The sequence below is a fragment of the Pleurodeles waltl genome, chromosome 9 (genome assembly GCF_031143425.1).
Source record: "Pleurodeles waltl isolate 20211129_DDA chromosome 9, aPleWal1.hap1.20221129, whole genome shotgun sequence".
NCBI classification, from domain to species: Eukaryota; Metazoa; Chordata; class Amphibia; order Caudata; family Salamandridae; genus Pleurodeles; species Pleurodeles waltl.
The window spans coordinates 565,011,130-565,038,665 of NC_090448.1; the positions used below are offsets into that span (position 1 = coordinate 565,011,130).

A 27,536-nucleotide genomic window follows, 5' to 3' on the forward strand; every position below is an offset into this window, starting at 1 on the left:
GTAGTAATAGTGCCCATGCAATGGAGTGACTAAGTATGCACCTATTTAAGGTTGAGATGATACATATATAAATAATTGAAGGTAACTTCCAAACTGCTACAGGCTCCCGGGGAGGCGGGTGGGCACATGCGAATCTACTGCGACTGATGCCACGAACAGATGTACACTGGGTAAGTGACATTTTCAGTTCGATGGCATCTGTCGCTGTAGATACGCATGTTCTGCATAGACTAGTAAGCAGTTATTTCCCCAAAAGCGGTGGATCAGCCTGTAGGAGTGGAAGTAGTCTGAAATAATGTCCTTAATACAGCTTGACCTACTGTGGCTTGTTGTGCGGATAACACGTCTACACAGTAGTGCTTGGTGAATGTGTGAGGCGTAGACCATGTGGCTGCCTTACATATTTCTTGCATTGGGATGTTTCCTAGAAAGGCCATGGTAGCACCTTTCTTTCTGGTTGAGTGTGCCCTTGGTGTAATGGGCAGCTGTCGTTTAGCTTTAAGGTAGCAGATTTGGATGCATTTAACTATCCATCTGGCTATACCTTGTTTTGAAATTGGGTTTCCTGCATGAGGTTTTTGAAATGCAATAAAGAGTTGTTTAGTCTTTCTGATGTTCTTTGTTCTGTCAATGTAATACATTAATGCTCTTTTGACATCTAATGTATGTAGTGCCCTTTCAGCTACGGTATCTGGCTGTGGAAAGAACACTGGAAGTTCCACTGTTTGATTTAGATGGAACGGTGAAATAACCTTTGGCAAAAATTTAGGATTGGTCCTTAGGACGACTTTATTTTTGTGTAGTTGTATAAAAGGTTCCTGTATAGTAAACGCCTGAATCTCGCTTACTCTTCTCAGGGAAGTAATGGCGATGAGAAATGCCACCTTCCAGGTTAGGAACTGTATGTCGCAGGAGTGCATGGGTTCAAAAGGTGGACCCATAAGTCTAGTTAGGACAACATTTAGGTTCCATGAAGGAACAGGTAGTGTTCTTGGTGGTATAATTCTCCTAAGGCCCTCCATGAATGCTTTAATGACTGGTATTTTATATAGGGAAGTTGAATAGGTAGTCTGCAGGTATGCAGATATTGCTGCAAGGTGAATCTTAATGGAAGAGAAAGCTAGGTTAGATTTTTGTAAGTGAAGCAAGTAACCCACTACATGTTCTGGAGTAGTGTGTAATGGTTGTATTTGATTAATATGGCAGTAGCAAACAAACCTCTTCCATTTACTTGCATAGCAGTGCCTGGTGGATGGCCTTCTTGCTTGTTTTATGACTTCCATACATTCTTGGGTAAGTTGTAAGTGCCCGAATTCTAGGATTTCAGGAGCCAGATTGCTAGATTCAGCGATGCTGGATCTGGGTGTCTGATCTTTTGGTTGTGCTGTGTCAACAGATCTGGCCTGTTGGGCAATTTGATGCAGGGTACCACTGATAGGTCTAGCAGCGTTGTGTACCAGGGTTGCCTTGCCCAAGTTGGTGCTATCAATATGAGTTTGAGTTTGCTTTGACTGAGTTTGTTTACCAGGTAAGGAAGGAGAGGGAGAGGAGGAAAAGCGTAAGCAAATATCCCTGACCAGTTCATCCATAGGGCATTGCCTTGGGATTGTTTGTGTGGGAATCTGGATGCGAAGTTTTGGCATTTTGCGTTCTCCCTTGTCGCAAACAAGTCTATCTGAGGTGTTCCCCAGAGTTTGAAATAAGTGTTCAGTATTTGGGGGTGAATTTCCCATTCGTGGACCTGTTGGTGATCTCGAGAGAGATTGTCTGCGAGTTGATTTTGTATCCCTGGTATAAACTGTGCAATTAGGCGAATTTGGTTGTGAATTGCCCAATGCCAAATTTTTTGTGCTAGCAGGCTTAACTGCGTGGAGTGCGTCCCTCCCTGCTTGTTTAGATAATACATTGTTGTCATGTTGTCTGTTTTGACGAGAATGTATTTGTGAACTATTATTGGTTGGAAAGCTTTTAGTGCTTGAAAAACTGCTAGAAGTTCTAGGTGATTGATATGCAGTTTTGTTTGATGTATGTTCCATTGTCCTTGTATGCTGTGTTGATTGAGGTGTGCTCCCCACCCTGTCATGGAAGCATCTGTTGTTATTACGTATTGTGGCACTGGGTCTTGGAAAGGCCGCCCCTTGTTTAAATTTATGTTGTTCCACCACAGAAGCGAGAGGTAAGTTTGGCGGTCTATTAACACCAGATCTAGAAGGTGACCCTGTGCTTGAGACCACTGTGATGCTAGGCATTGTTGTAAGGGCCTCATGTGCAGTCTTGCGTTTGGGACAATGGCTATGCATGATGACATCATGCCTAGGAGTTGTAATACCATCTTTGCCTGTATCTTTTGTGTTGGATACATGCGTTGTATGATGGTGTTGAAATTTTGAATTCTTTGTGGACTTGGAGTGGCTACTCCTTTTGATGTGTCTATTATGGCTCCCAGGTATTGTTGTACCTTGCGTGGCAGAATTTTGGATTTTGTGAAATTGACGGTGAACCCTAGTTTGAAGAGGGTTTGTATGATATGATTTGTGTGATTTGAGCACTCTATTAACGAATGGGCCTTGATTAGCCAGTCGTCTAGATATGGGAACACATGTATTTGCTGCCTTCTTATGTGTGCTGCGACTACTGCTAGACATTTGGTAAAGACTCTTGGTGCGGTTGTTAATCCGAAAGGCAGTACCTTGAATTGGTAATGTATTCCTTTGAATACAAACCTTAGGTATTTCCTGTGCGATGGGTGTATTGGTATATGGAAATAAGCATCCTTGAGGTCTAAAGTTGCCATGTAGTCGTGCAGTTTTAGCAATGGCAATACTTCTTGTAGTGTGACCATGTGGAAGTGGTCTGATTTGATGAAAGTGTTCACTACTCTGAGGTCTAGGATTGGTCTCAGTGTTTTGTCCTTCTTTGGTATCAGAAAGTACAGTGAGTAAACTCCTGTGTTTATTTGTGTGTTTGGCACTAATTCGATTGCATTCTTTTGCAATAGTGCCTGCACTTCTATCTCCAGGAGATTGGAATGGTGTGTTGTTAAATTTTGTGCTTTTGGTGGTATGTTTGGAGGGAATTGTAGAAATTCTATGCAATAACCATGTTGGATAATTGCTAGAACCCAAGTGTCTGTAGTGATTTCCTCCCATGCTTTGTAATAATGACCTATTCTTCCCCCCACTGGTGTTGTGTGGAGGGGGTGAGTGACATGTGAGTCATTGTTTAGTAGTAGGGGTTTTGGGGCTTTGAAATCTCCCTCTATTTCCCTCCTCTATATTGTCCCCGAAAACCTCCTCTATACTGCCCCTGGTAAGTGGACGGTGTTGCTTGTGAGGTGCTGGCTTGTGTGCTTTGACCCCGAAACCCCCCTCGAAAGGGCGTTTTACGGAATGTGCTGTAATTCCCTCTGCTCTGCGGGGAGTAGAGTGCGCCCATGGCTTTGGCAGTGTCCGTATCTTTTTTGAGTTTCTCAATCGCTGTGTCCACTTCTGGACCGAACAGTTCTTTTTCATTAAAAGGCATATTGAGAACTGCTTGTTGAATCTCTGGTTTAAATCCAGACGTTCGGAGCCATGCATGCCTTCTGATAGTTACAGATGTATTAATTGTCCGTGCAGCTGTATCTGCAGCGTCCATGGAGGAACGTATCTGGTTGTTGGAGATGGTCTGTCCCTCCTCAACCACTTGTTTTGCCCTATTTTGGAAGTCTTTGGGCAGATGTTCAATGAGATGTTGCATCTCGTCCCAGTGGGCTCTGTCATAGCGCGCAAGTAGTGCCTGGGAGTTCGCGATGCGCCACTGGTTTGCAGCTTGTGCTGCAACTCTCTTACCAGCTGCATCGAACTTGCGGCTTTCTTTATCTGGGGGTGGTGCATCTCCAGATGTGTGAGAGTTGGCCCTTTTCCTAGCTGCTCCTACAACAACAGAGTCTGGTGGCAGCTGTGTAGTGATGAAAACCGGGTCCGTAGGAGGCGGCTTATACTTTTTTTCGACCCTTGGTGTGATTGCCCTACTTTTGACCGGGTCCTTAAATATGTCTTTTGCGTGCCGGAGCATACCAGGGAGCATAGGCAGGCTTTGGTAGGAGCTGTGGGTGGAGGAGAGTGTGTTGAACAAGAAATCATCCTCGACCTGTTCTGAGTGGAGGCTTACGTTGGGAAATTGTGCTGCTCTAGCCACCACCTGAGAGTACGCGGTGCTGTCTTCTGGTGGAGATGGTTTTGTAGGGTATGCCTCCGGGCTGTTATCTGACACTGGGGCGTCGTATAGGTCCCATGCGTCCTGATCTTGGTCACCCTGGCTCATGGTGGTGTGAGCTGGGGAGTGTGATGGCGTTTAGGCTGGTGAAACGTTAATCACGGGCGGAGGAGAGGGTGGTGGTGTAACTCTTTTCACCACTTTTGGTTGTGGTGCTTGTTCCGTCTGGAACTCCAACCTTCTCTTTCTCCTAATGGGGGGAAGGGTGCTTATTTTTCCTGTCCCCTGCTGAATGAAGATACGCTTTTGCGTATGGTCCACATCAGTTGCTTGTAGCTCTTCCTCAAACCTATGCTTTTGCATTTGGGAGGTTAGCGAGTGCTCTTCTGTATAAGAGCCTGAAGCTGGGTCGCTTGCAGTTTGTTTCGGCATCGAAACTTTGTCTGCGTGTTTTTTCGGCTCCGGGGTGACTTTTTTCCTTTTCGGGCCCGAAACCTCTCGGCGTCGATCTGTTTCGGTGCCGCTGTCTCGGCGTCGAGCCGTGTCCACACCGGCATCTCGGTGTCGAGGCTTGTCTCCAGCACTTTCTCGGTCCCGAGAAGGCTGCGTGCCGGTGTCTCGACCGGAGTCGGACGATCTCGGCACTGTTTGGGCCTTTTTCGGTGCCGACGGTCAGTCACCGAATTTATGGGTCGAGCCATGGCCTGGTGGCAGTGGCGTCCCCTGGGCCTTGTAAATGTTTCTTTGTGTGGTTTTCGACGTCTTACTCACGGTTTGTGTATCGTCGAATCCTTCGGAGTCTGAGTCTTGGATCGAGAAGGTACCTTCTTCTTCCTGTTCCTCGAACTCCTGTTGGGCTGTCGGTGCGGACGCCATTTGAAGTCTTCTGGCTCGACGGTCTCGGAGTGTTTTTCGGGACCGGAACGCACGACAGGCCTCGCAGGTGTCTTCGCTGTGCTCAGGTGACAGGCACAGGTTGCAGACCAAGTGTTGGTCTGTGTAGGGGTATTTATTGTGGCATTTGGGGCAGAAACGGAACGGGGTCCGTTCCATCGGCGTTCTTCAGCACGCGGTCGGGCCGACCAGGCCCCGACGGAGGATCGAAAAACTACCCCGAAGGGCACCGGAGCTCTTCGATCTTCGATGCGGTGTGGAATCTAAGTACGCCGATCCCGAACGCAACAATACCGACGAAAATCTTCCGAAATTAACTATTTTTTCCGTTCCGAAACTCGGAGCGACAGGAACACGTCCGAACCCGATGGCGGAAAAAAACCAATCAAAGATGGAGTCGACGCCCATGCGCAATGGAGACAAAAGGAGGAGTCACTCGGTCCCGTGACTCGAAAGACTTCTTCGAAGAAAAACAACTTGTAACACTCCGGCCCAACACCAGATGGCGAGCTATTGCAGAACATGCGTATCTACAGCGACAGATGCCATCGAACATAAGTTTTTTTTCTTATCTCTTTTTCACCTTCTACTTTAGAGTTTTGATGCTCTTTGTGAGTCGGAACACGCTTTATAAATACGACATACATACATACATTAGGTATGATAAAAACTACTACATGGCTGCAGACCTTAGGCTTGCCAATGCTAGAATGGAAAATCTGCTGGAGTTACAATTTGACTGTATAGACTTGTATTTCCAAGTTAGTACAAAATGTTAGCCATCATGCTAGCAAAGGGGGAATTCTGGGTCAGACTACTGCATACTGAAATAACATTGATACACTTCTCATCCTAGATATCATTTATAAAATATCAACCCATTAGATGAGGATTTTCCATTACTAACTCCAGTGAAGAGGTACTTTTTATAGACAACATTTATGACGATATGCTGATAATTTATTTCTGTACCACAATGCCTAGCTGGCCATGATGGCAGGGGTCTGGTGCTTATCATTGGTGCAATAAATGGTCAGCTGGCATGATGGACTCATTTCAGAAGTATCTTGATGTTTCCTTGAGTCAAGACCATGTCAAAAGGCTTACTTATGTTACGCTGACACAGTAAATGTATTTGAGATATATCCTGCTGTTTTCCTGAGCCACATAGAATGTCAACTCACGAGGCACAAAACAATGTGTCTATACCTATGGAATATGTGTGACAGAAAAGGTTAAACTAATAAATAATTAAGTATCACCTGTGAATCCACACAAAAAGTGATCCAGCTCTGCTGAACAACGTGACAGAACGGTCAATCTGGGCAGAAATCAGCCCATACTCTGAAGAACTCACAAACAAACCGTCAGAAAACAAAGTATTTTAGTCAAACTGAAAACAACGAGTATAACAGCTATGAGAACAAAATGAAAAACAGATGAGTACTACGTATGGTGTGCGGGTAGGGCTGCTAAATGCACTTGTACAGAAGCAGGGTGCTTCAACTCCATTTTGAAGGCAAAAAGCAATAGAAGTATTAAAAGAAACACTAGTGAACATGGGTAAATCTACAGGGACAAATACTGCATGTAAGTGCACATGTGACAAACAATACAGAGAAAGCCTCACAATGGGCAAACAAAATATAGTGCTCTGCTTTTTTTTAAAAACACTGCTGTCCGTGATAAGTCGACTGTGAAGAGTGTTAGACATGGACGGTTTTAAATAAAATATTAATTTCTGCAGACAAGACCAGCTAAACATATTCACAAGTAGGTGGTCGACGTACGAAACACTTTATATTTGCAAACCACATGACTCACAGCAACAGTGTTTATCCATGTCAAACAACGTTTTGTGAGATGTTAAACCCCTTTTGGGAGTCGGAGATGTATTTCTGACTCGCAATAGGGGTTCTGTAACCCTTTTAGAATAGAACAGGGCCGGTACCAAGGTATATATAAACTGAATGTACTGAGCCTCACCTTTGGGTGGTAACCTATTCCTTTCTGGTGGCCTAAAGTGGAGCACAAAGTGGTCCAGGGAACAACTTCACGTTCATCCTGATGTCTTCCCTGCGTGGTAATATTTTTTTCTGAAGCAGCACTTGTACAGTTAAGGGGCACAGTCTGCTTTATAATTTAACAAGAAAAAAAACTATTGAAGTGCAGGGAATGCGAAGGAACGAAAGTCAGCAGTCTTGCAAAATGTGACCGGCCCCATTAATATTCATGAGGCAGGAGTTTTTGCGGCTGTTAACGAATATACATTTTGTAATGCAGTTGATTAGTACATCAGACACATTGCAAAAGGGAGGGCTGCATGCAAACAAGCCAGAGTACAACTTGCACGTCCTGGTTTTAAAAACACCCACAGTATACTGGGAAACAGTTCTTTACTTAGAGCATTGTTGTGCAAAGTATTTGCTGAGGTTGAAATTTCCCACCAGTTTTAACTCTACCAGTACTTACAGGTAGTGTTCAACAACACACAGAAACATCAAGGAACAAGCACAAGGCATAAAGTTTTCAAAGACCGAAAGAACAAGTACATTGCTGACTTGGACTTATTCTGGGGACCAGGATCAGCATTTGGCTTAGCCAAGATAATTATTGTACAGGGGAGGGGAGACAACTGATAAGCAGTCACATATTCATATGTTATAAAGATTGGTTGTTCCCTATTACTTCGGTATCCTCACCAATTGTACTTTATATCAGAAAGTCCAGTTTTCATCTGCTTGGTCTTAATCAGAGGACATGCATGCTCCTAGAAAGAAGTATGCTGTGCCTAGGGTTAAACTATTAAGTGGGCATATCAAATATTTTCAAAATATTTCCTGTGATTGAAAGCAGCAACTCGACACAGGTAGAACTGCTTAAATCCTTCTGTCTTTCTAGTTCAGTCTTTAGCTCTTCTCTGAAATCCTGGGAATCTACTTCGAGTGGCACCAGCATCACTGCCATAGTGCATGGGCAGTTGAGGAGAGGAGTATAAATATCCATTTCACTTCATCTCATCGGCTTCCATTTCATCTATGTCAGCGGGCTCTTCGTCATCAAAGTAACGCTCTTCTTCATCACGGGTCACAATCTCAAGGTTGTCAAAATCCGGGTTATCGTCTACTGCACTGTGGGAAAAAAAAGCAAAGAAGGAACCCTTCACTTGTTAAAAAAAAACATAATTTAGGAGTTAACATCAAAAGAAGAGGTAAAAATGATGTTTCACAAATTAAACTTGTCTCTGGGAAAAGTAATGCATACTTACATACTAAACATCCATATTTTACAATTAAACAATTCTTAATAGACGTGCAATGGTTGAACGTTCTTTGAATTTACATGTGTGTGTAAACTACACAAATAGAAACATGGAACGGAAATTAGAGTTTACCTAGAACAATACAGATTTAGTAGAGAGGGAGATGCAATTGAAATATGGCTTTGTACAACAAAGTACATTTTTGTGAATTAACAAAAACACTGAGAGCCATCTTCCCACGATTTACTGTGCATCAGATTTTTATCCAAACTGGCCAGCACCAAAAGGGCATAATGCAGCCAAAGGTTCACCAATGCAAATATGGTAAGAAGAGGGCGGGGGGCATGTAAAATAAAATATAGTCAAGGAAATAAGGACCGTAAAAAACAAACAGTGGCATTTATCCACTCTAAACAGGTGTAACAAACTTGTTACATAAAGGGCACATGTAACATTAGCGAGATACGTGCAATTATCCAAAATAATTTAATATAGCCAAACAGATGTAAACTGCCCAAATGTGGATCAAATATCAAATACGGAATATTTTACTCATTCTTTAAATATGTCCCTTTAGTCATAGTTTCTCCCCTTGCTCGTGACTGAGGTGTTTTCACTATCTTATCTTAGCCTCCATTTTGTAGCCTCTATACTGAAAGCAGATCTTGACCTAGAGGGGTAAAAGCAACCATCTATAAACGGTGTCTAGCGCAAGATACCTATTTAAATGTATAGTGTGCAATTTATTTATTTAATATAAACATTAAATAATTACAATTAAATGTTAGGATGAAAATTCTAAATAAAGTCTATCAAATAGATTCTCTCCATCAATACAATTTATTCCACAGGTCACCATTTGGGAAAAGGCATGTCACACAATTTTCACAAAATGTTCCATTCAATAAAACTTTCAAACTGTCATCTAAAACCTTCAACCTTTACACATACACCAGAGATATCTAATACAACATAAAACAAAGCACAAGTTTTCTTCATTCACTACTTACAACTAATCTGACATCTTTTTCTCAAATGTGGAACGCATCTTCTGAAAGGCTGGCTATTTGAGAGTCTCCTCTAATCCAGCTACAAAAGCACATGTTGTGGGAACATAAGACCTAGTACTATTTTGCTGACCCACTGCTTCTTTCCTTATGGACCCAATATGTAGATACTCTGTTGTAGTTGGACTCTAGCTCCTAGCAAGACTGCTGGTTTAGGGATGACAGCACGTTTGTAGGTGACTAGACCAATCCTACAAGTCACAACTGTCGGCCCTACCCTACCGGCTTCACAAGCAGTACCCAACCAAAAAAACAAACAGTAAAAGGTGATTTCTGGCAGCCTTTACGCATGGACTTTAGATTGTGACATCTCAGGAGAGTCATGATGGAACAGAGGTTACCCTTTTCTCACATGAGCACCAAGTCTCAGTCACACACAGGCAATGAAGGAGATGCAGTGAAGTTTTCAATAGGATGCATTAACAAGACTACAATCTACTGTAAAATGCATGAGCTGCAACGATTAAGATAATGAACAATGCAAGAAGCAGGATGGTAAAAATGAGAGTCGTGAATATAAAGACCCCCACCCTATTACAATAACATGGAAAGTAAAATATCCATAGAACCCTACCATGGAGAACCTAATCTCTAACCTAAAGAGAGCTAGGTGTGATAAACCTAATCTGCGAGTACCATGTCCACAAGAAGTGCCGTCAACCCTCATTACCTTGGAATGAAGTCTCTAGATCAGACTCAGTGGGGACACGAAGGCTGGGTCTGCATCAAAACGATATGTAGATAGATAGCGTTGACGGCATCTGGTAGGACTCCCTCCGATACCCTTGTCTGCCTGAGATGCATTTATACAGATCTTGTAGGACCCCTGATGCAGGTATGATCCAATTATATAATCAATTTCCTCCAAAAGTACATTATGTTCCTGTCACATGTAAGTGGGAAAGGCACATGATGTGAATACCTACATATCTCACTTAATTTTGACACTGATAGTGACGCCTTTACAGAGTGGCACTAATAATGTAAAATCAAAGCACTTCACTAACTGTAAATATAGCAGCCATTTTGAAAGAAATAATTAAATGAATAGGCTAAGACAAAGCAAGCTAAGTAGGTTGAAAGTCACTAGGTGACGGGGACACAGGCCTGCAAGCCAGAAAGCTAAGCTAAACTCCTAAAATAGGATCCACTGCATTCATTGAAGATACTCAACTAGTTTGTTTTGTTTCACCCATAGATCAAAACATATACTGTTACAGGGAATGTACTACAATTCAAGATATTTTAATTTGATAAACTCCCTGGCAACTGAAGTAAAACTGCTAGGTGGCGGATAGATAGATGCCTCACCAGGTCATCTCACATTGCGCACACTGCAAAATCCTCCAGAATTTATCTAGATTAGCTAAAAGAACTAAACACAGTTCTTCAACCTTCAGACTTCCATCCTGTTCTTTCGTACATTTGCCATTTCTAGCATCGACTGAAGGAACTCCATCCTTGTACCTAGAGTGTTCTAGGGCAAATAAAAAACTGAACACATCATTCGCTTTCTGATAGTATTGAGTTGTTCCCACTTCAGCATGCAACTAGCATGCATTATTTTCAAAACCCTAAGGCTGGATAAACCTGGACACATCATCATCTCCCTGAAAATATCCAACAGCAAAAAATAATCTCCCAGAAGCAAAAACACCTTTCAACTTGAGAGGAAAAAATCTATACATCAATTTTCAACAGTTCAGCCATTCTCAGGAGAATAAAGGAGATGCGTCAAAGTGTGTCTGTTCTGGAAAAACATTTTTTTATTGTATATTTGTATTATATTTCAACCAGTATTTCTAATCTTTCTTTCTTCACTGGACTTCTCCCTTCACTTCCCCTTCCACCCACCTGCAATTCTTTCCAGTTATACCCCTTTTCTTCACCTGTCCTATCCTTCCCCATATGATTTTGGTACTTCCTCATTCTTCTCAAGCCTTTACCCCATTTTTTCATTCTATCTTCCTGTCTCTGCCTTGCAGGAGATGTCCAAAGGCTAACTTATTTAGGCCTGTATCTCTTCTACCAGGTGCATAGCCAAACTATTTAAGTTTTTTTTGTTCAGTTCTTTAAGTGTTTCATGTATTCTTTGTAAATAGATTTACTATCTATCTATGTACGCAAGTAGATATCTTTTGACAGAGTCATAATAATACAAATGCAAAATAAAGATATAAAAAGGTTTGACATAGATGGCTTAGGTGCCTAGGTGGCTCAGACACCACATTTCCCTGGAAAAAAGCTGCAGCTGCTAGAAATGCTCGATCAGCCACTCCCCAAATACACACCCTGAAGTATTTTGCCCTGTGTGCCCATCACAGTGCTGCAATACTAGGATTAGTGGCGAGTCTACAAAACTCTTAAAACCTATGAGAAATCAAACCCCAGTTTCCAGCTGTAGGAAGGCGCATCGTTTTGCCCCCTTTACAGTAGGTCTCATGGTAACGTTCAGTTGTTTGAGGGAGTTCAACCCTATTCCCAAATTGTTGGAATCACCTTCTCCCCCATGCATGATGGGTCTGGAGATGACATGTTTTAAAATGCTGTAGGACTTGGATCTCTAAATCCCAGTTCCCTAGTAAGTAGTAAGAATCAGCACACCCCGTGGGTGCCCAATTCATGTGGCCAACCCAACCACCTCAACATATTTAGTGCAAGAGGCCCCTAGGAGATAATGGATTGGAGAGAGATCCACTGTACACTATATATGTTCGGTATTCGGGACAATAAAGAATGCTAAAACACATATCAAGTGTTGCTTAATCCTGGGTGCCTGTTTTTATACTGCACAGGGAAATTATGTTCTAAATTTGCTGACTTACTTTGTGGTATGAACAGTATGATAAACACATAGATATGTAAACAGCCCAGCCATCATTAATTTGCAGATTTGTCTGCTTGGCATTGATATGGCTACTGTTCTTTGGGCATTACAGCTGTAAACTGCTACATATGAGTGGTTCGCTACCTAGCTGTAAAGGCTTATGTCCTGCTGAGTTCTTTGTTATGTAATAAGAGTTAATATTCTATTATTTAAAACATTTTTGGCTCCATAAGCCATTTTATGCAGGGCAAATATAAAAAAGTATCTAGATGAAAATATTAACAATAAAATAAAATAATTACACAGCCCTTTGCAAAGGGTGAGAAGTAAGAGTAATGATTTACATACAAACAGGGGAAAAGGTGAGGTTGTATGGGTGAAGGGTTTAACGTGACAAACAAGGTCAGATTGCAGAGCTGTAAATGAGAACATTCCCTTTCGGTGCCCTGGGCGGCTCCTACTAGAGGCTGACTCCACTGATGCTTTTTATTTACCACAGGTGTCCCATGCAACAATGCTACTACTCTCCAGTTGGAATTAAGTGTGAGAAAGACAGTAACTTGGTTATCTATCTAAATAGCGATAACAATCAGTTATGGCTTACTCTAGAAATTGGCAGGGTAAAGGACTCGAATACATTGTGGCACAGTAATTAACAGCAACAAATTCTACTTACATGAGGTTAATATGCATAGAAAACCAAAACCTTTGGACAAAAAGTCATATAACATATACAGGGAGTGCAGAATTATTAGGCAAGTTGTATTTTTGAGGATTAATTTTATTATTGAACAACAACCATGTTCTCAATGAACCCAAAAAACTCACCAACATCAAAGCTGAATATTTTTGGAAGTAGTTTTCAGTTTGTTTTTAGTTTTAGCTATGTTAGGGGGATATCTGTGTGTGCAGGTGACTATTACTGTGCATAATTATTAGGCAACTTAACAAAAAAAAATATATACCCATTTCAATTATTTATTATTACCAGTGAAACCAATATAACATCTCAACATTCACAAATATACATTTCTGACATTCAAAAACAAAACAAAAACAAATCAGTGACCAATATAGCCACCTTTCTTTGCAAGGACACTCAAAAGCCTGCCATCCATGGATTCTGTCAGTGTTTTGATCTGTTCACCATCAACATTGCGTGCAGCAGCAACCACAGCCTCCCAGACACTGTTCAGAGAGGTGTACTGTTTTCCCTCCTTGTAAATCTCACATTTGATGATGGACCACAGGTTCTCAATGGGGTTCAGATCAGGTGAACAAGGAGGCCATGTCATTAGATTTCCTTCTTTTATACCCTTTCTTGCCAGCCACGCTGTGGAGTACTTGGACGCGTGTGATGGAGCATTGTCCTGCATGAAAATCATGTTTTTCTTGAAGGATGCAGACTTCTTCCTGTACCACTGCTTGAAGAAGGTGTCTTCCAGGAACTGGCAGTAGGACTGGGAGTTGAGCTTGACTCCATCCTCAACCCGAAAAGGCCCCACAAGCTCATCTTTGATGATACCAGCCCAAACCAGTACTCCACCTCCACCTTGCTGGCGTCTGAGTCGGACTGGAGCTCTCTGCCCTTTACCAATCCAGCCACGGGCCCATCCATCTGGCCCATCAAGACTCACTCTCATTTCATCAGTCCATAAAACCTTAGAAAAATCAGTCTTGAGATATTTCTTGGCCCAGTCTTGACGTTTCAGCTTGTGTGTCTTGTTCAGTGGTGGTCGTCTTTCAGCCTTTCTTACCTTGGCCATGTCTCTGAGTATTGCACACCTTGTGCTTTTGGGCACTCCAGTGATGTTGCAGCTCTGACATATGGCCAAACTGGTGGCAAGTGGCATCGTGGCAGCTGCACGCTTGACTTTTCTCAGTTCATGGGCAGTTATTTTGCGCCTTGGTTTTTCCACACGCTTCTTGCGACCCTGTTGACTATTTTGAATGAAACGCTTGATTGTTCGATGATCACGCTTCAGAAGCTTTGCAATTTTAAGAGTGCTGCATCCCTCTGCAAGATATCTCACTATTTTTTACTTTTCTGAGCCTGTCAAGTCCTTCTTTTGACCCATTTTGCCAAAGGAAAGGAAGTTGCCTAATAATTATGCACACCTGATATGGGGTGTTGATGTCATTAGACCACACCCCTTCTCATTACAGAGATGCACATCACCTAATATGCTTAATTGGTAGTAGGCTTTCGAGCCTATACAGCTTGGAGTAAGACAACATGCATAAAGAGGATGATGTGGTCAAAATACTAATTTGCCTAATAATTCTGCACTCCCTGTATAATATTCAGGGATGTGGAATTCCTATCGCCGAACGCCCGGGACATCTTGTTTGGGGTCAAGGGCAACAAGTTTTTATGTTTACTTTGTCCTTGGGACAAGTAGGCCCAACCCCCTGCAGCACAAACCCTTTGGCTGCCTGTTTACAGAGAGTTGAACTCTCTGCAGTTGAGGTAATGTGTTTCCAAAGGATAATGCTGTTCGAACTTGTATTTATGGTTCATTATTTGAAAGCCTTCATTATTAGGGTGCGTGCTGTAAATAAATGTTTTAAGGTCACACTTCACTACTGACGTTGGTTCCAGTACAAAAAAAAAAAACGTGTACACACGTTTGAAAAGTTTAGGCTAAGAGGCTAAGTATAATGCTCCCAGAATGCTATCTGATTATATGCAAATGAAGTGTCATTTAGTAAAATGTGTTGATGCATGCTAGTATTTCCCAAAAATATTTCTAATGGAAAATCAGTGTAACCATTTTCAACACGATTATGGGAAGCATGAAAATAAACAAACACTGACAAAGCCAACTGATCTGACATATTTTTATAAGTCTTTTAGTTTCATCAATGCGTGTCTTGTTTTGACATAGCTTTTGTAACACTTTATTGTTGTGGGAGCTACCAGGCCCTCAACATTGTAACAAACATTGGCAAACCCCCCCCAAAAAGTTTTTGAACTCTTAAAGCACACGTTGCCACCAGCGGCATAACAAAGGCCCCGCAGCCGCCCTCCAGGGGGCCCCGTCAGCACAGCACCTGCCCTGAGTGAGTCTGGAGAGGGGGCTCCTCCATGTTCTTTGCAAAGGGGCACCCTCCAGTTTCGTTACGTCACTGATTGCCACTGTAGTTCCTGACACTGAACAAAACTACTTTGTGTGGCAATATGCTCCTTGTGGAAGAGCAGAATGCGATCTCTCACAGTAAAGCCAGCCGAAAGAGAGAGAAATAGAAGTTTAATAAAAACAAAATGTCTTTGTTAACACCAGACCTAATTAGGGACCAAGACCCACATGTAGGTAGCTTTTTGCATGTCGCAAACAGCGACTTTCGCTGTTTGCGACGTGCAAAAAGCACATTGCGATGCACAAACCCAGTTTTGCGATTCAGTAACCTGGTTACCGAATCACAAAACGGGTTTGCGACTCGCAATTAGTAAGGGGTGTTCCCTTCCTAATTGCAACTCGCAGTGCAATGTAGGATTGTTTTGTGACCGCGGGCGCAAACCAATCGCAGTTTGCACCCATTTCAAATGGGTGCTAACACTTTCGCAAAAGGGAAGGGATCCCCATGGGACCCCTTTCCCATTGTGAATGTCACTGTAAACATTTTTTCAGAGCAAGCAGTGGTCCTGTGGACCACTGCTTGCTCTGAAAAAATGAAACGAAAACGTTTCATTTTTCGTTTTTGTTATGCATCTCGTTTTCCTTTAAGGAAAACGGGCTGCATTACAAAAAAAAACTGCTTTATTGAAAAGCAGTCACAGACATGGTGGTCTGCTGTCTCCAGCAGGCCACCATTCGTGAGGGGGTCGCAAATTGCGACCCACCTCATGATTATTCATGATGTGGGCATTTGCGAAGCCCTTGCGAATCACAGATGGTGTCAAGGACACCATCCTACATTCGGATTTGCGACTCGCAATTTGCAGGTCACAAATCTGAACCTACCTACTTGTGGCCCGAAATTCTTAAAGAAAGTCACAAAAGTGCACCCTTGGTATATGTCGTACCCCTACAAAATATTTGTGAACTGTATTTTAGCGTGGGTAAATACGATGTGTAGATTTGCTCATGTGAAAATCTATTGAGCATTTGCAAGTTCATTTTCCCTCCAGCCACTTTCTTCCCAACCCTGGAAGAAGTTCTAATTCTGCCATTGTCAGGAGTAAATGTCCAACCTTTCTTATTATGGGAAAATATTAGAGAGAAGCTGGTAAAAATCTTTAAAACATGCAGGTTAGTAGGTTTGCAGACTCAAAGGCATTCCAGCCCTGGAACTATTGCTTACTGCTTCCTCCAGCCCCAGTATGCAGATCTGCAGAAAGGTGGCAAAATAAGGAAATTGCTACAGTAGGGATTGAAACTCCAAGTATTCAAGCCCTACTATGGTAGTAGCCCTGGCATAATCAGAGAGGCTATTAATTGCTGCCATAATTTGTCACCACACTACATGGCACCAAAGGGACAAGTAGATCTTTTTACAGGACAAGTAGATTTGAGAAGCAACCTGTCCCCTGGACAAGTAGATATTTTAATAAATTCCACACCCCTGTAATATGGCACTAGGGTCTAGTTAAAGCTGCAAGCTCAAGAAAGTGTTGGGTTTCAGGCTGTCAGAGAAATCCTTTCCCCATAAGAGATTTAAGTTTGTATGAATACCACATCTCCACCCATTTTGTGTCAACACTAATACTTGCTTCTCTTTTCTTAAATTTCCTCTATACTCTCTTCCACCCTTCTAATTAGGTTGAAAATCTTTTATCCAGCTTTAGTCAAGCTACCCTCGACAATATGATCAACCAATCAACCATTCCTTTGCATGTCTCTGCTGGCTTCCCTTTTATCTCTGTAGTCACCTTTATTTTCTACGTATAGTTTTTAAATATGTTCATGGTTATGCTCACTACTTCTTCAATCTATAATATGGGTTTTTGTGATAAATACCTGGCCATAAGCTGCAATCAATTCCCCAATTCTTGCTGCCCATTCTTGGTGCCCACTATGTTTTTACTTTTCTGCACGACTCGCTCCCAAATATTCTAGTATTTTACCACATGAACATCTTTAGCTGCCCATCAGATTCATCTCCTGCCTGGAACATCACTTCCGAGGGTGCATCAATTGTCTTAATAAATGCACAGACTGGCATTCGAACATAGAGAATGCCTCATTTAAAGAAAGCAGATTAAGGCACCTCCATGCATGCTTCACTGTCCATGCACTGCATGGAGGCACTTTTGTAACAGATATAACATATGCTTCAGCTGTTTTTTGCAGAGTAGTCCACTGCTTAAATAATATCCTGAAATAGTCCCAGCTTATGTCATGAGCCTTCATGACAAAATGAAAGTACGGGGATTAGGGGTCCAAGCCTAATTAAACAATTTGATGTCCTGTTGAACAGGGATACTAGTGGACTGGTAATCTTTGCCAAGTCAGATCACACTTCACAGTGAGACCTAACAGGGGTCTAACTGGTGTCACACTCTTTGCTATGTTTTAAATGGGAGACACAAGCTGAAATGTGTCTCCTTACCAAAGGTATTCCCCAAAGGTAACACACTTCAGGGGCCCATATCTCAAAATGAGTCTGGCAAGATTTTTTTCCCATGGATATAGTGCCATCTTAGGAACTGGGGCAGATGTTGAATCAGGAAGTACCAACTGGGATTTAGGAAGGGTTCTGCCCACGATTGCAAAAGAGAATACCTCAAAAACAGTAGAGCTGGTTCTGATCGTTCAAAAATCTAGGTGACCAGCCACTGCAAAGGGACACCACCTCAACGGCAGATGTTAAGAGGAAAATGTATGTACGTTTCTGGGGTTAGATGGGGGCAGATAAAGACTCTAGAGGTAACCAGAGGGAAAGGAGAATGCAGTCTGACCACAGATGTTTGCAGGAAAGTTTATCCAGCTCTGCAACCCAAGTAAAGGGCGAGCTACTGATTCACTGGCTTTCACCAGCTGGATAGTAAAATCTCACAGCGAAGGGCAGCTCAGTTCATTCAGACAAAACCCAAGCAGGCTGTCAGTCACCCGAGCTTTGTGCAGGTAATTTTAGCAGTCAACGAGTTGACTCCTCTCCCAGTCAGTCAATTAAGCAAGGATTCTTACCAGCCGCACTTGAGGTGAGCACAAAGTCTTTGCCTCTCGCAAACATCTATCTCAAAACTGAAGTGCAAGATCTCCTCGAAGCCCAAATGAATCCTTAAGGTGGCTGTACTTATTTCACTTTGAGGCACAGCTGTCAGAAGCCTGGACCAAAGATTAGCTTATTTCAAAGTTTGAAAACGTCATTCAATTCCAAGAAGGTAGTCTAGGTCAGAGAATTCAGGGGTGGTCATGGGCACTTTGATGATTAGAGCCCAACTGGTGATGTCATTGAGCTCAAGCTGTCAGGCAGTCAAGTAGGGGCATAAGGCAACATGCATACATTCACAGGGCTTCCTTTTGCATTTCACCGGCAGTGTATCTACATTGAGACAGCAAACCAAAAACTCACCTGTAATCAAAATCCCGGTCTTTTCCATCCAAAAAACACTGATGCATTCGGCTCACAAACTCTTCTCTCAGCATAGCCTTCTCATCTCCATCTGGGACCCAATCTTCGTCTTCAGGGTGTGTTGACTCTTCTGAAAGATATAAACACAATCCATAGCAGTGTTACATCGGAATAAGGGCTTCATTTCAACAAAATTTGGGAGACATGGTGATATGGAAGATCACCAATGCATCTAAGCAATGTCCAGGTACAAAGAGCATGATTGAAGGTTACCCAAAAATGTTACTTAATTGAGTTGATAGTGAGGTGTTTGACTTACTATACTACAATATTGAGCCCCACTTGTTGTTAACCTTAGCAGAAATGCCAGGTTTGGTGAAAGAAGTATAAACTTCTCACACCTGGAAGTGAAGTCCTATTTGAGTCTGAGTTCCTGACATCATCTGGTTTACCCTAATGTTTCTTATGTCACAAGATCACGGGAATCTTTATCAACACTTTTACCTAACATATCAGACACAAAAAGGTTCAAAACACTTAAGATGGTGATGAAGTCCCCTTTTAATTATTAGCTTGTTGAAAGAATAATCAAGGGCATTTTGTCTCGAGTGAACTTCTAACCTTCAGAGTCTTCTTCCTCTTCTTCCATACACGCATCCTCTTGCTCCTGCTGCCTGTGCAATCGGCGCTGAAGAATCTGCTCATCGAATGAGTTCATCATGACTTCGGAGAGACAATTGGCCTCAGCCATCTCTTTGCTGTTGATGAACAGGATCTCTTCCTCAGTAAGGTACTGCCCAACATAGTGTTCATACATGAGGGGGTCACGTAGTCGCATCTGCTCATCACTGAAGTAATCACCACCTAAAATGGAAAGAAAATAAACATCTACATTAGTGTATGCTAAACAAGCAGCCACACAGAAGGGACAAGCAGCACCAAATCCAAAATTATAAAAAGAGGTGTTAACTGCTAGAGATTTTATTAAAAACAATTGTTGTTTAAATTTAAAACCCATGTGAGTGATTGGTAGGCCTAACTAAATGCACCATTTTAAACATGCATTTTCCTTTCTAAACTCTGCATACCCGCACTTGGTTGACAAGTTCGATTTGCTAACATTAACAAATTTCAAACTGCTTTAGTTTCGTTGAAATGATTCTTTCAAGATTTTTTTTTTTTTCTTTTGCATGGCCTTTCATGACGCAAACATCCTATGCTAACAAAGAAGGTTACAATTCCTATTCATTATTCACCGCTTGGCCTGCACTGGAATCTCAAAACTTGCTAAACTAATCTTAAAATTGCTTCTTTATTGTTAGAAATGGGGTCTCTAGTTGGCAGTCAGTTTACACCCTGTCCAATTAGGGACCCTCACTCTAGTCTGGGTAAGGGAGATGCACAGCTCAGATAACCCCTGCTCACCCCCCTTGGTAGCATGGCACAAGCAGTCAGGCTTATCTCAGAGGCAATGTGTCAATTATTTGTATAAAACACACAGTAACAGTGAAAACACCACAAAAGGACTCCACAGCAGATTAGAAAAATAGCCAATATTTATTTAAATCAATCAAGAACAAAATGACAAAAACCCAACATAGATAAGCAAAGTATGAATTTTTAAAGTAAAAAATAGTCTTAATCCATAGAAATCAATTGATGCGTTGTTTCAGCACAAAGTACCTGGTTTGTGTCAAAAATAAAACTGCACGGGCAAGAATGCATCGGAAAATCTGGCGATGTGTTGATTCCTTAATCTCAAGTGAGGCCATGTGTTGATTCTTTCTTTGCCAGGCAAGCGATGCATCGATTCTTTCCTCACAGGTAAGGGATGCGTCGATTTCCGGACAAGCAGCCTCACGTCTGTGCGGTGATGTGGACAATTTGACACCCAGGGTCGATGTGCGAAGGGTTTCTGTTGAAAACAGACATTGTGGCGATTCTCCAGGCGCGAGACAGGCGCTACATCAAATATTCAGCTGCAGGACATGCGCTGTGTCGATTTTACTGACGCGCACACTGAGGTGAGTGGATTTCCCCCGCCCACAGGATACCAGCTTCCACTTCTAAGGACCCAGGGACTGTATTTGGCACCACTTAGCAAGTCAGAGCTCTCAGCAGAAGAGCCCAGGCACTGGCAGATGAAGTCTTTGATGTCCCTGAGACTTCAGAACAGTGGGCAAGCTAGGTTCAAGCCCTTGGAGAAACTTCACAAGCAGGATTTCAGAAAGCAAAGTCAATTCCTTTCACTCCCAAGGCAGAAGCAGCAGGCCAGCACAGCAAAGCAACAGGCAGAGTGACAGGTACTCCTCAAGCATCAAGCGCTTCTCCTTGGCAGAGGTTCCTCTTGATCCAAAAGTAATCAAAAGTTGTGGGGTCAGCAGTCCAATACTTATACTCATTTCTGACTTTGAAGTAGGCAAACTTCAAAGGAAAGTCTTTGCAGTGCACAAGACCCTTTCTCTTCCTTGCACTGACTTACACACATGCTAGTGAGTTGGAGACTGTATCGTGAGAGGACAGGCACAGCCCTTTCAAGTGCAGGTGTCAGCTCCTCCCTCCTACACTAGCCCAGGAAGACTCAGCAGGATATGCAGAATACACCACAGCTCCCTTTACGTCACTCTCTAGAGTGAATTCACAAACAGCACAACCATCAGTCTATCCCAGGTGTGTATTCAGCAGCCAAGCAGAGGCACACAATGGTTAAGCAAGAAAATGCCCACTTTTTAAAGTGCCGTTTTCAAACAGACAATCTAAAAAACAACTTTACCAAAAGATGTATTTTTTAATTCTGAGTTCGGAGACCCCCAAACTCCAGATCTCTATCTGCTCCCAATGGGAAACTGCACTTAAAAGATATTTAGAGGCAATCCAGTGCACTTCCTACCTTTTACATACACTGCAACCTGCCCATGGGGCTACCTATGGCCTACCTTAGGGGTGGTTTACATGTAGTGAAAGGGAAGGTTTGGGCCTGGCACATAGGTACACTTGCCAGGTGAAATTGGCAGTTTGAAACTACACACACACTAACACTGCAGGGGCAGGTCTGAGGGATGGCTACTCATGCGGGTGGCCCAACCAGTGCTGCAGGCCCACTAGTAGCATTTGATTTACAGGCCCTGGGCACCTGTAGTGCACTTTACCAGGGACTTACCAGTAAATCAAATATGCCAATCATGGATAAACCAATCACCAATACAATTTATACAGACAGCATATGCACTTTTGCACTGGTTAGCAGTGGTAAAGTATCCAGAGTTCTAAAGCAATCACAAACAGGTCAGAAAAAGTAGGAGGAAGGAGGCAAAATGTTTAGGGATAACCCTGCAAAACGGGCCAGGTCCAACATTTATGAATAGACCTCTAGTGTGAAGATGTGTGGGAAAGGAGATGACTTAATGTGATCATGCCTAAAACATTTATTAATGTTTTTTCTTTTTTAAACCAAAGCGGCTGGGAAAATACTGCGTGTTTTGCTGTAGTTGAAATTTCTACAAACTGTATTTAGAGCATTCTTTCTTAAAAATTACCATCTCAACGGCGGCTGTTCTTGTCTCACAATCTTCTTGCTTTCTTATTGGATGTTTGCACAACTTATCTGAAGAATTGTTAAACCTTGTATCATTGTACCTTGTATACAAATGTCCCAGTGAAATAACAGCACATAGCTTAGAGATTAGAGCTTTGAAAAGCCTAAGATCATGCTCCCCCTCTCTCTGTGCAGAGGCTGACACATTTACTCTTTATGAGTTCTGATAGCTTTACTGACAAGACAAACTGTCTCAGATGCTTTTTCTTTTCTGCTTTTTTATATTACATTACTTGATGAGCCTTGAAAGCTTTTCAAAAGCTACTTGACTTTAATGTACTTTCCTGACTTAGAAACATAGTACAGAGAATCAGATTTATAGGACACTCTTTATGCTATGTTCTGTAACTTATGCTTGATTAATAAAGAAAACAATCAAAGAACGAATGAAACCTTTAAAATGTAATCACAATTCTCATTCTTGACTTCTGAGATCGAGGTAAGCGGTATTTAAAGTAACTGATATCTAAGTAGTCACCGTTTCCATTACCCCCCTCATTTCCAAGATCCACAATTGTTGTGTGTCTTAAGAGTTGCAAGTTTTTTTTTTTTAAAGAAATTAAGGCTCCTCCTCACTACCATAACCTAATAAAGTGAATATGTGAATAATTGTGCAGGGTTCAGTAAGTAATCTTTTACCTATGTATGTGACTTTGTAAAGCATGCTTCAGTCCTTGCTATGGCTGTGTGGCACTGTAGTGTTTATGCAGTGTTCTTAGGACTGTAGTCAGTTTGGTTGGATCCTCATGCCTTTCTGTAACTTCCAAGACTGCTCTCTATCTCCCACAACAGTGAAAGTCTCCAGATGCCTATGTTTCCCCAATGAAGACTACCCATACCATACTAATTATGTCTACCCCCTTGTCTGCAACCCAGAGAGCTATGTCATATTGTGTTCCCAGTATCATTCTGTACTTTTACTTGTCCTCAGTTGCCTCCATGTGACTGTCCTTCTCCCCATGTTTCCCAAAGGCTGTCTATTCAATGTCCATGTCTTCTCGGTGTGTACCATGTGCTTTCACAGATCTGTATTTCACGGAGTCAGCTCCTTCCTAGGTTTGTGCCACTACTGCCTCTCGCCCAGATTCTGATACTCATACAGTCTCTGTACACATCTCTCTAGTTCAATCTCTGTGTCCTATCTATGCCCCAACCTCTCAGAGCCTGTGAATTACAGTCCAGTTAAAAATTCCTTTTTGTAGCCTTTTTTTGAGAAACATCAAGGAGAGTTTCTGCTTTCTCCATGGATTTAAGTTAGGACGCAGGAGGGCTAGAATGACCATTATAGAAGCACCGATTTGGTTTTAGTACGAAGGCATATTTTTGTAAGACCAAATTATAATAAGTTTTTCATTCAAAGCGAAAGCACTCTTTCACAAATTGCAACATCACAAACACACATGGCAAACAAGAATTGGCAAAACCAATAGGTCTCACCTGTTTGAGAGCTATTGGCTGTGCAACATGGCTAAAAATTAGAAAATGAAGCTTTTTCTATGGTGAGGGGGGGACAAGCAAAAGACGACAGGAAGGTGGAACAAAGGGGCAAGCAACAACGAAGGGAAGGGCAGGGAGAAGGGAAAGCAACTAAAAACTGTTTAAATCTTTAAACTACATAATATGTCAAACTTCACAAAAACATCTCCTGGAGTTCCCCCAGTGAAATCATTTATGAAGCGATATCAAGAAGACGCATAACCATAATCAATGAGTTGCCTGAGCAATGTTCGTCTACTGGGGCAATAGTACTGAATGCACGGAAATGACAAATGGATAACTCTGTTGGCTAAAAATTACGAAGGCCTTAATGTGATACTCTTTCTAACATGTTTAGTCTCTTAACTGACATTCACTGAATTAAGGAAGAAGTTAATCGCAGTTCATCAGCACGAATCTCTGTGTGGTCTAGTCGTTGCCTTTCAGCTTTCAGAGCTCCATAAAATGATCACCATGGATTTTGGTATTAACCCTTTTTTTTCAACCCTTAATGAAATTACTGAAAAAAAAAGATATCAAAGGTTCAAAGTTTTATGTCCTTGAAATACTGCTGGCTGTATCACCATTACTTAAAAATGTTAGTATATATCATAAATCAGTATTAAACAGGTTATAATTTCTTGATACTGCAAATAATCTGGTCTCACTAAAGAGCCCGGCCTTGAGCACAAAGCACAGGGTTCACCAATGATCATGCCTGGTACTAAGGGCATTAAGAAATGAAAATGGATAGTTGGCAACACCAACTTCCATAATGCTTCTATTGCACAGACATTAGATATAAGCGTTTTAATGTTTTCAATGTGTTTGCGTCAAGTAAGACAGTTCATCTTCAGCCAGCAAACAGCCCCATAGAAATTAAATTTGAGTCCCCTTTATGAACTGCCCCTAGAGATCCGAAAGTACAAACAATAAGTTTCAGCATCAAACCTCCATTATGTGAGTAAAACAGACCCAAGCATGCGGCGCCTGCTGCTTGACTGGAGAAGTGTTGCCGGGTCTAAAAGTCACAGGCGGTTACAGTAACAGAGCAAACTGAAGTTACTAAGTAGGTCAAGCTACAAAAACTGTAAGATGTTTTCAAATCATTACGTTTTGCAGACCCCTCTGGTGCTTAAATGTTGGGGAGAAAACATCCCTTTCCATCTGCTGCAAAATAACGACTACGATGCTATCATTTAACTGGGCCCCTCTGACCTTTACATACGGCCCCTAGGGCAACAGGAGCACTGGGCAGCTGTTTGCTCGACTCCACACTAACAAAAATATTAAATACACACACAATCTTTTATTTCAAACTTAATTGGTACTAAAGAAAGGAAGCAGCGACTCCTGCACTTAACTTCAGAAACACCTTGATTTTTAAAGTCACCTTGCAGCATAAGTGTAAAACTAAGACAGTCTCTTCAAAATTAATTAAGTGTATTTAGTTAACATGCAGAACCTTTTCGCCTTAGTACAATTTATTTTATCAGTGCATTGAGATGTATTCCTTTTAAAGTGATAGTTTTCAAACATAATATTTGGAAACATGAATTCTTTCCCTTACCCTGAGAACACCACCTATAGTAAATTAAAGAGGCAAGTCACTTAGTATGTGCACTTTATGGGTGGCCTGGGTTCCTATCATACATAAAAAACATTATAGTTTATTAAATCAAACATAGAAGCAGGTTATGTGCAGCACACACCATGAATCATGTATTTTGAGGACATCTTAAATGTGATAATGCAGAAAAAGGAGGGAAAGTGACACTAAACAATTGCCTAGGATCACACAATTTGGAAAAATGGGTAAGCTGGGATTAATTCCAGGTTTTCTGGTTTCCCATTGTTTATTTCAGCAACTAGTTGTATATCCTTTGTTTCCCCTACACCTACCTTGTCACCAATCCCCCTAGTCACCCCACCCGACCCCCACCGCCCTGGCATCAGGGCGGCCCCCAGGTACATCACAGACCAAACTTTTTGGCCCCTGGGAAAATGTTTGCGAGTACCCATGATTTAACAGCTGGTGCACAGCAAACAAACATGTAATACAACTTTCCAACTCATCACCTAAGACCCACACCAAAAAAACAAGCATTACAGTAGCAGCGCCCTGCTGAAACTGAAACCGTACAGATGCAATACTCCCAGGTTTCCTTGATGCACGGTTCGAAAAGAAAGAAAAGCCTCTCAAACGAGCAAGGTTTCCCGTTTGTGTTCTGCTCAGAAACGGGTTGTCCAACGAAAATGCAAATGGGAAGGAATGCTCCCATCCCTTCCTGATTGAATGGCAATTAGTTGTTGCAGCTCAAGCTGCTGGCAGAGGAAACGGGAACAGGAGGAGGACGGACAGGCAGACTGTCTGGAAGCTGCAGGGAGAGAGTTCTGCAATCAAACCAAATTCCCCAATGTTGCACCACATGCAGGGACATGTATTCTTATGATTCCCATCCAAACAGGGCAAAGGTCGCACACAAAGGGGCGTAGAGAGGTCAGATCGAAAACCCCTCCAAGACCCGCGAGAAAGCAAGCCAGGACCCCAGGAGGGGCGCGCAAAAAGGAGAAAGAGGAAGCAAGGAAGCACACTCCACCTTGCTCTTTGTTGCAACGATGGGACAAGGTGCCTTGATTGCAAAAGCAAATCTAGAATCAGCATTCAGTCTGCTCCCTGTCAACCCAGAAAGTTACCACCTTCAGGGTATCAAATTCAAAGGGGAAGCCTATTTCGATAAGGCTCTGCCCGTGGATTGTTCCATCTCTTGTGCCTACTTCGAGTGCTTTAACACCTTCCTAGAGTGGACCCTGCATAAGCGACTCCGAAAGGGCGGAATGTTGCACTACCTAGATGAGTTTCTGTTCCTAGGGCAGCCCAGCGGCCCAGAGTACGGAGATTTACTGGGGTCTTCCCAAACCTTGGCAGCAGAACTGGGAGCACCGCTGGCAGACAAGACTGTGGGCCCTACAATCAGGCTGGTATTTTTAGGCATAGAGCTTGACACCAGAGCAAGAACATACAGCATGCCCAGGAAAAAGGTTCGAGACATGGATAGGGCCATTCAAAAGCAATTGGGAAAACAGAAAGCCACCCTGGAGGAGCTACAAGTACTTATCAGTAAACAAAATTTTGCAGCAAGTCACCATGGTAGGGAGGGCAGTGGTTAGGCGACTCATACATTTGACAATGGGGCTTCAGAAGAAGCACCACCACACTAGGCTGGATTCAGGGGAGAAACAGGACCTGAGGACACGGCTAACATTCCTAGACAAGTTCAATGGGACTTGATCTTGAGAGAAGGCTGGGTGCCAGCAGAACAAATTGAGCTATACACTGACAAATCTGGCAGCATAGGCTTCGGGTGATCCTTAAGAACAGACAGTGTGCCAAAAAGTGGTCCAGAGAATGGTCTTCAGCAGGCATCACTAAAAACATCACACTCCTCAAACTATTCCCCATTGTGGTGGCCCTAACTATTTGTCAGGAGCAGTTGAAGAACATGAAGATCACGATGTGGTCTGATAACCAGGAGGTAGTTCAGACGATTAGTAAGGGAGCTGCACAACGCACAAGAGTGTTAAAGTTGCTGTGGAACTTGTTAAAAATACAACTAGCAAGCAACTTGGACATTAGGGCTAGGCATGTCCCAGGAGTAAACAACACTAAAGCAGATGCACTCTCTCGCTTCCAGATGG

The 27,536-nt window shown here is 42.4% G+C and overlaps 1 protein-coding gene across 4 annotated transcripts in view; it reads right to left on the reverse strand.

The window, feature by feature from the left end:
- Positions 1 to 6,458: 6,458 nt before the first annotated feature.
- The window catches only part of CCDC97 (coiled-coil domain containing 97), a 92,790-nt gene continuing 71,712 nt past the window's right edge, over positions 6,459 to 27,536 (reverse strand). For all 4 annotated transcript variants that reach the window (XM_069207534.1, XM_069207532.1, XM_069207531.1 and 1 more), the window contains 3 exons: positions 19,388 to 19,630; positions 18,767 to 18,896; positions 6,459 to 8,222 (listed from right to left, as the gene is read on the reverse strand). In XM_069207534.1, coding sequence (XP_069063635.1) covers positions 8,099 to 8,222; positions 18,767 to 18,896; positions 19,388 to 19,630 — 497 coding nt within the window. In that variant the 3' untranslated portion in view covers positions 6,459 to 8,098. The remainder of the gene's footprint in view (positions 8,223 to 18,766; positions 18,897 to 19,387; positions 19,631 to 27,536) is intronic.